Source organism: Echinococcus granulosus (assembly GCF_000524195.1).
Source record: "Echinococcus granulosus chromosome Unknown EG_S00054, whole genome shotgun sequence".
Lineage (NCBI taxonomy): Eukaryota > Metazoa > Platyhelminthes > Cestoda > Cyclophyllidea > Taeniidae > Echinococcus > Echinococcus granulosus.
The window spans coordinates 179,751-189,293 of NW_020170434.1; the positions used below are offsets into that span (position 1 = coordinate 179,751).

The window sequence follows — 9,543 nt, forward strand, 5'->3', positions numbered from 1 at the left end:
GCTGTCAAGTAAAATGCATACACAATTAGGAGAGTCAAGAGATACAGGACAGACACACAGAGAGAGAATTAATAAAGGAGGAAACAGAGAAGAGGTAAACGACGGACTTTATCGGTTGGTGGTGGTGGCGGTGGCAGCGAAGGCGGAGGAGGAAACGGGAGCAGGCGCGAGAGGCGGAGGCGAGGGGAGCGGAGGAGACTCCGTAGACGCACTCTCGACAGCAGCCAAGGTAGTAAAGTGATGAGAGGTCTCCGACACTCCCACTGAGAGGGAAGCCGACGCGCTGGAGGAAGGAGACGGTGGCTCCGGTGTGAAGTATTGATCTGCAGCCGACATCGTGTCCACTGAAACACATAAACACACATGCAGACGTCAAGGCAAGTACAGGATAAGCTGCCAAATGGAAGCAATTCCAACCCGCCCAATAGAAAGCCGTTGAAATTTGGGGGAATCATGCGAGTGCAGTCATGCGGAAAGGCGGAGGAGTAGCATGCATAAACAACACCGACGCAGACGACGTAGACTTGGAAGCCGAAACCGACGACGAACCTTGGTCTACGAGGCTGCAGAAGCTGGAAGAAGCCACCGAAGCAGTCTCAGACGCCCGTGTGGCGGGAAGGGAGGAGGAGAGGGGCAGGGCAGCTGCCGTTGTCGATGCAGACACTGACGAACCGCCCTGTGTTGTTGCAGCCCGACGTCGAGTTGAATGCTGGTGGTGCTGCCGCTGCTGCTGAACATCAGACGTCTGCTGTTGCTGCTGCTTCACCTTGGAAATCGTGAGAGAGGATGTCGAAGAGGACGAGGTTGAGGAGGCAGCCTCATCCCTTGACATTGTCGTTGTCGACGTAGTCCTCTTCTTGGCCTCGACGTCAAGAAGTGCGGCAGGAGCAGCAGAAGGTGGCTCGGTGAGGCCTTCTAGTACAACCAAAAGGCTTCACAACTTCTAAAGCGACACACAACTAACGCACTCTACCACGACAAACCAACGGATGTCATTCCTACATGTAACAGACGGCACACAATTCGTGCTCCAGCCCGCACGCCACTAATCAAGACGACAGGCGGTGGCGGTGGTACGTGCATGCAACAGCATGTAGTGAGGAGCGAATGGTTCTGTGAAAATGCGCAAAAAAACCGAATTCGCAGTCATCTGCCGCAGCACAATGCAGTGCCACGTTTCAAGGACAGCTGTATGCGAGAACCAATAACAATCCCCGTTCGCAGCTTCTGCCGGCAACGTTCAACCCGTGCGTCGAAGACGCCCGATGGATGCATCTTCAGGAAGTAAAACTTCCTGTGGGAGTGGTTCACAAAAATTACCCCATACAAGGCACCAGGATGCCTTTCAGCACTGTAGCGTTGATGGCAAAGTGAATCAGACTGACCCAGAGTCCATCAACCCAGCTGTCAAAACTTCTGCACCGCGACTGCTTTGCTTTCCAACTATTAATTGAACACTGACAAGCAACCGCGCAGAAGAGACGGCGCTTGCGCTCCTCTCAGTTTACCACAAACGCCATTTATAGATAAGAAAGGGAGAAGGCAAACGTACCCGCATTCTTTTTGCCATTGGCTACAGGAGCAGCAGCTGACGTTGGTTTGGAGGTGTCGGCGGATTTGAGAGAGAGGGAGTGCATTTCAGCAACTGGCACTGCTGCTGTTTCGGCGACTTTGCTGCTCGCCTCGGCGACGGGAGAGGTTGCAGCAGAGGTCACAGAAGCGGCGGCAGGAGACGTGGGCGATACAATTGGACGCGACGGGTAGGTGTGTCGTGGTCCTGAGGCATGAAATGCAAAACCCCGATGGGAGCAAAATTCGCCTCCAGTGAGGTGGAAACAAAAAGGTGGTCAGAGCGACTAGTCTAGCTGGTTAGGTCTATGCACTAAGATTTGCACCACACTTACTCCGCCTAGGCTGTAGTGGCAAGTAGTGGGGCATCGAGAAACCTAAAAAAGTCAACATTTTTGGAAAAAAGGAAGGTTAGTTAGTTCTCCAGTAAGAGGAGGGAAAAGGGGGGGAGGAAAAGACAACAAATTTGCTACAACTTTGTGCGTGTGTGCACGCTCAGTAAACGAAGGGGGAAGTGGTGTCAGCAACGATAGCGTTGAATGAGCCGCTTTTGTGGAGCAATAGCTTTAAGCACACAGTGAGGAGAGAAAAGACGAATATGTTTACATAAGGCACGAATACAGCTCCTGGGGGAGTGGAAGGTAAAGGAAGACAAATTTTTGCACAACTTGATCGAGCCAATGTGATGCCAGATCCAAAAAAGTAGCTGGAAAAACCCTGATGAGGCATCAAAAATGGACCAGTTAGTTTTTAATCACAAAGATAACATCAGTGTTGTTTCATGGTCATGCAGATGGAACCATTCATGTGAGACACTACTCAGAGGCGAATCGATGAGGTTCTTTGTTACAATACAGGCGACACTAACGTGAGAGGGAGGTAACCCCGATGAATAATGATGACTAAATAAGTGAAAGGATTGACGCCAAACCCCATTAGCCGCTGCTGGTGCATGTTTTCGGTGCCAGAAAATGTCAACGGTGAAAAGTTTCCCTCTAACTCAAAGGCAGGACAGTAGGATTCAAACTCGCATCAGTTCAAAGCGATGCAACCAAACTTTCGCGGTAAAACTTTTACCTTACGATAAAAAAACAAGAGACTCGCCACTTGTGTAGTTGATAAACACGACACTACCTCGCTTTCAATCAGGTAGGACCCAATGACCGCATTTCGAAGCAGATCGAGGCGACCTCACTTAGAAGTTTGCGTGAAGAAGAATGCTAACCGACACGAGGCATCTCTCACGGCAAGTAAAAATTCCATACAGCACCTTCGAAGACTAACCCAAATCAACTTACGATTTTAAAGGTACTGCTTGAGACATGAAATTGCTGAGACCTCAGTCCAGCCCTATGTAAGCTTGTGATGCGATAACGCTTACATTTATCGAATGAGATAGCTTCGACAATAGTTCCCGCATTCGCCGTTAGTTCACATCAGAAAAGGAATCACATTCAGAAGGCGCGATGAGGATTCACTAAAAGGTTCACTGGACTTAGCACCACTAAAAGTATCCACAAAGACTTTTCGGAAGTGACCAACATCACCTAGAAACCCAGTAACTGCTCTATTCTTGGACGTGCTCCTTTCTGCCTTTGGTCCAAAAAGTAGCAACAATCACGACTACAAGTTGAGTAGATCTATTAAATGAAGGAATACCACAAAAAAAGCCAGCCTTCGATTCGAGACACGAATACAACGAGGAGTAAAGTCCCTGCTTTGAAGTAAATGAAGTCATCAATTCGCAAAAGATAGTGTTTTGACTCAGAATACTTTCCTAAAAGTAATAAACTATGATGACACGACTTCCCCCAAAATGGCATTGCAAAAGTCTGTACAACATCTTTTCTTTATTGAATTTAACTTAACATTTTTTTTGAAATCCAAATCAAGGTTTCAAAGGTAATAATGAGGCTGCGGAAATAAATGGACGAATATCTGGTAGAGACACCCACAAATGCATGACGTAGCAATAACCTCGCTCCGGTAATTTCGTGCTTTCAGTCTCCTAACCATACCCAAGACGAGGAACGAAGGGACACTCCTGATGCCTCAATAATCTATACAGGTTCTTCCAAGTTTGGAAATTCAAGACCTAATTTTAATAAGACTACTATAATAACATGTACATGACAAAGTGCAGCGGGATAGCTTGAACTACGAAATATGAAGCGAAAACGACAAAATATAATTACAACAAAAAACTAAATCGCAAGAATAAAATCCACAGATGGGTTCTTCGGACCCTGTACATGTAAGCATAGATCTCACCATAACAAAGTTCCTCCTATTACTTCAAAAAAAGAATTCAATAAATCTGATGTTTGCCTTTCTCACGATTTAATTAGAAAACAAAAGGTAAACTGTCAAAAAAGAACCAGTAGCAGTTTATGATGCTGTAAATAGCAAGTACGTATCCAAAGGAAACAGATCGATCATGGCATGTCCAGAGAAAGGATTGATAGATTTGACAGGTTGCTGTAGTATGACTAAATAAGGCGGCTATGTCAAGGGTAACTGCGTAACTTCTGGATCACAAAAAGGAAATGGCATCTTAAAGCTAACCAAAAGCCCTTTGCATGATCCTCTCACAAGGGTACTCAAGACCTAGCCAAAGTGGCGGCTCAATTACTGCGACAAAGAGCCCCGCCTACTTCAGTAATTCCTTCAACGACACACAGCTTTCCTCAATACAACACAGCACCCTAGCAGTTAGTAGTAAGTCGTTAGGGTCGGTACCGATCAACAAACTTAAAGAACCTCACTAATGAGGCATAAAGCCTCCAAGATGAAAAAGAAGCTTCCATTTGTGGTGGAGCCGTACAGTGCCACCACCAAAACGCCCACCATCAGATATATACTTATGACTACAGTTACCACGGCTTCTGTGCACCCCCAAACGGTAAGAAAAGTACCCCCTGGGGTTGCAATCAACGTCTGGACATTCCAAAATTACCTGTGGGACGATTCAACGTGTTGTTGGGCGAGTTCTGCCGATTTGTTAGCGTGCTGCGTTGCCATGGTTGATTGCCTGGAGGTGGGGGAGGGGATGACGAGCAAAATCAGCCATCGCAGGCCACCAAAGAAAAAATTTTGGAGCAAAAGAAAATCCCATTTACCTTGCAGCAAGGGAGAGGGAGCATGACCACCACGATGGTTATGGTGACGCCTAAGAGACCCCGTGTTGGAGTGATCACCATTTTCGGAATATTTCCGTCCATTCCCACCATTGTTGATGGACCAATTATTTCCAGGGGAATTTTGGTGATTGTAGCGGATGTGTTGTCCTCGATGTGGGGAATTGACGTGCCCTCCCACTCGTGGAGAGGTAGAAACTATTGGTTGATGCTGCTGGTGTTGGTGGTGTCCAGAATGCATCACTAGCCCATTATCGATCGGATCACCAGGATGAGTGCTTCGGTAGTTTGTAGAAAATTGATCCCATTCTATGGAAGAGGAGGACGATATAGCCCAAATCAGCAATAAGGAAGACAATGGTAGAGAATAAACCGAGAAATTTACCCTTCATCATGAAATCAACAAGGTCTTTCGAAAACGGAGGACCATGAATCGGTGGTGAGGTTCTACGATTGAGGTTTGGATGATGCCCACCAAAATGATTGTGTCCACCATAATACCCACCATCACCGCGGTATCGACCACGTGGAAAATATGGACGATGATTCTGGTGGTGTTGAAGGTGTGGAATAGGATGATGGTTAGTTGCGACCATGGAAGAATTCGGACTGCCAGGACCAGTGTTTTGAACTGGACTGACAGTTCTTTGAGCCGATGTGCTCGAATCAGGGGTGTCGCTCCTCTTTCCTGGGAAAGAGTTTGTTTTCAGCATTCTACAGAATGGGTAAACAAAGCGCCATTGAATTAACTTAAGGGAACACATGGAAGATTGGGCAATCTCATTAAGTCAAGCACAATATGTACCTCGCTGTAGGATCTCGATTATTACGACCGGGAACATTCGCCATTTTATGCGATAAAAATTGACGGTCGGTAATCCCACACGCACAGAAAGTGTGAACAGATGAGACTGGAAGCGATCTAAACAACGCGGGACTAGGTATTTCTAGCTAATGTAAACAAGAAAGCTATTTGGAAAAGATTTATTTATATAAAAAGCTAATTGCAGCCTTAACCTTTACACGCATGAACTTTGTCTCTATTTTACAAAAGTCCAGGTTCAAAAGTACTTCTTACTGTTTCCATGTGAGCAACAATATGTATTAATACTCTTTAACGATTTCGAGCCCTACTTACAAAAGGTCGAACTCACTTAACTATACCACATTTTTTTCTTTTGAGGTTTTACTACTGTTGCACGGAAGCCTATTGATGGGGGTGGTATTTTGAGATAGAATTCGGATTTCACCTAATTTTACAACAACTCTACAAGTATTTTTTCGCATTTAAAAGCAGATTAGTTTTTTAAGTATGCATCATGGTGCTTTGTTTTGAAATTGCAAAAGTCCAAAGTGGTAAGGCATGATGCTCCCTACTCAGATGATGAAGATTTAAAATCTGTTAGCTTTACCTGAGGGCTCGGACGCAGAGCGGAAGAACAAATTGTGGTGAATAAAGTGCCCACGCATTTTAACACACTTTAAAACTTAAAATCAACCTTGTATCCTATGTTGCTTAATATTCTACAGATATTGTTTTTATATTCCTCCTTTTAGGTAGTAATACCTTTCCGTATCTCTTGCAGTCGTGCAACTCCCTGAACTCCTGATTTCGAAGGAAATTGTTTTCCTAGGGCAGAAAGTGCATTGTCGACGCATGTTAAAGCTCACTGACAATGTCTGGAGCCCATGCAGTTTAGTGGAAGTACAATGGTGGAGACTTAAGCCACTGCGTAACCATGACACAGAGGGAATCGGACCATTAAATTACAATAGTACTTCCCAGCACCTGCTAAAGGTAGTGTAATTGCCTGTATACCTCTTCCTAACTAAATAAGCTTAAGGAACACGTAATGGCTCGAGTCTCTCTTAAAGGCCTAACACGCCCCATCAGGTTTATTTATTATTGACGTGTAATCCGCCAACTGTTTCTTTAACTCTCCGTCTTAGTAACAAGCCACTCAGGGGCCCGACCATTGTACCTCCTTCGAGCTGTTTGACCTTCGGTGCATAGCAGTAGTCCCGAAACCCTTCCGTAAGTCGACGCAACATATTCTGCCCGAGTCTTATATCTTCTTTTGGCTTCAGGGACGTCTCGGAGCGCTACAGACGAATTTGAAGGGTTATTCGGCCGTTGGCGTAGAAGGCCTGGATTTGCGTTTGGTTTAGCACCAAATAACTACAACTGTGTAGAGAGCCTAAACTGAAGTATTGTTTGTCAATAGTTGTTTTCAAAAACATCTATTTTAAGCAATTTTTTGACCTTTAAATGTATGCTTTTCAGTATTCCTTTTCTCCTTTCTCATTGTCATGTACTCCCTCTCATTAGTGAGGCAAGCAATATCCAGCGCCAACTGGGTGACGACCCACTCGAAACACACTTTAATTTAACTTTGTATCAAGCGGTCGTGGACAACTTTCGAAGTTAAAAGGCCCATTTCTTCTAGCTATCCTTTAATTCATCTATTTTTTACATCAATTTTCAAGAATAGAACATCAGAGGGGCTGCTTTTTGTGAGGAAAGATAACCTATGCTTTCCGTTATGTATCAGTGGGCGAGTCGAGTTAGCTGAGAATAAAGGGTATTTGCAGACGAGGGTTGGTTAGGAAGGAAGTCTGTTTTGTTTTTTTTTGTGTTGGTCGAAAAGATCAGAAATAAATTCTTCGCCTTGCGGACTCATATAAAATAAGCGGATGAATAGAAGCCATCATAATGCGTAAAGCGAATTGATGTTCGCTTGTTGCGAAATAAGAAGGAAGGGATGGAGAAGAGGAGGAAAGAAGGCGTTTTTGGAAGCCTAATGTATCTATTCTGATGTCATCAACTTCTTGAATTCTAAAACGGGAAAAATATTTATGGTATACGGTACTCTGAGCTAGTAATCCACCGGTTTTGGTGCCAACACCCACCATCAAAGTCTACAAATCCGGAGCCATCACGATCCGTGTCACGAATCATCTCGTCGATCTCCTCTTCGGTCAAATCGTCGCCCAACTCTTTGAGGATCCATCGAAGGTCGTCCACGTCGATTTCACCTCTGCGATTCTTGTCGAGCACACGGAACGCCTGCCGCAAGTCTTCCTCGTCCTGCTCGTTTTGGAGGATTTTTCCGTAGACCAGGAGGAATCCACTCAGATCGATGAAACCAGTGGCTAAAAGATATCAAATGTTGCATCCGAATCGTCTTTTTATTTCCCCACTTATAATAGGACTTGGTGAGTGCTACTTATATCTCAAGAGTAGACTCACCGTCATCATCCACTTCATCAGCCCATTCTTTGAGGAGATCAGGCTTGATGGAGACCTTGAGTGCACTAAAAGCTGGACCAAGGTCATTGGTGCTGATTTTGTCCTGCCCGCGCTTGTCGAATTTCTTGAAGGTCTCCGTTGCAACTGCGAAAGAGATGAGATTACTTTGTATTCACGCTCAAAGTAAAATGATATTTTCTGCCTTATCGAAAGGCCGATGCTCTTGCATCGGCGCCCTGGCCGAAAACACGCGCACACATCGGGTCGCGTGACCAATCGTCGCGCAGGTGCGTGCCTCCAAAGTGCAGGAGGGAGCCAATCAAATTTCGCTTGGGGAAACCACGGTCACGATCACCTAGCTATTGCCCCAGGGGAATATTGACCGACCAAATATATGCAAATGTTTATTTCTGTATACGTAAAAGATTTTCCAAGAAAAAAAAACAAATTGCAACCTAAATGTACCGAGAGGTCAAATAGCGGCTGCAGAGTGATGGAAATTTAAGATGGTGAGGCTCGAAGAGCGATGTATTTATTGAAAATGCATTTCCAAGTACCGGCATAAAGATTATAAAAAAGGGGAAATGAGCTGGAGTTCAAAAGACCTACCCCTAACTTGATCGTCGCTGATCTTGAAACCCTCCATTTCCAATCTCTACGAAATCAAAACAAGTGGGATAAAACTTAAAATTATACAGGAGTAATACCACAGAGAGTAATAAAAATTCAATTTAGTCAAATGTAATACAAATTTCCTAGTAATTTTTAAAGCTTTATCTTTCTGTTAAATACGCCAAATTTTTGCATTTCATTCCAGTTCCAAACCCAAGCACAATTTAGGGACCATTGTTCTTTTTCAAATCCACGTAATTTATTTAAAAATAAAAGACCTAAAAAGGTTATGCTGGTTGACAAATTTCCAAAAGTTGTGTCACATAGTGATCGGCTATCAACAAAGATGAAAGCTGTGGATTTTTGGTTGGGTAGGCGCCTTGTTGCTTGGAGGAGTCAATGGTAGCTTGAATACTTGCGTCCAAATATTAAGAATGTAGTTTCAAAAGGCACCCTAATACCCACAATCCATTGCTTTTGAGCAATAATAATAATGCCTTAAATTCTAAAAGGGCAAGGCGGAAGAGGGAGATGGGGCCACAGATGTGGGTAACGGGGCGCTCAAACACTCACCACTCTGTTGAGGTAGAGTTTGCGTCGATGCGAGAAGACGTGTCGGACGCTGCTGCAGCCGGTAGTGTCGCTGTGCCTCCAATGCCGACGCTGGCGTCGAAATAGGGGACTGAGCGCGTGGACAGACAGGCGCAACCGTCGTACACGCAAGCCCCCCTCGCCCGGGTTGCCGCGGTAACAGTGCGTGGGTTGGTCCGCGGGTCGATGGGACGATTGCACGCTGGTGCGCATTGGTCGGTAGCTGAAGACCTCTATGTCCACCCGAAAGGCCTCGTCATTGGTGCGTGTGCCCTGTTTGCTACGGTGAACGGCGGTGGCGGTGGCTGGGGGGATACACTCGTTTCCCCTCCAAGGTACCGTAGTGATTGCGATTGGTGAAGGGAATTTGGTTAGGTGAGACAT

The 9,543-nt window shown here is 45.2% G+C and overlaps 1 protein-coding gene across 1 annotated transcript; it reads right to left on the minus strand. All coding sequences in view use genetic code 11, as the record gives it.

Moving 5' to 3' along the window:
• Window positions 1-108: 108 nt before the first annotated feature.
• On the minus strand, window positions 109-9,543 carry EGR_06273 (calcium-binding protein; the record flags this gene model as incomplete). The annotated part of the gene is made up of 10 exons (XM_024495522.1): window positions 109-344; window positions 550-915; window positions 1,553-1,777; window positions 4,526-4,600; window positions 4,689-5,015; window positions 5,092-5,394; window positions 7,617-7,859; window positions 7,957-8,100; window positions 8,566-8,611; window positions 9,142-9,543. The coding sequence occupies 10 exons, from the start codon at window positions 9,541-9,543 to the stop codon at window positions 109-111; spliced, it is 2,367 nt and encodes a 788-aa protein (XP_024350045.1).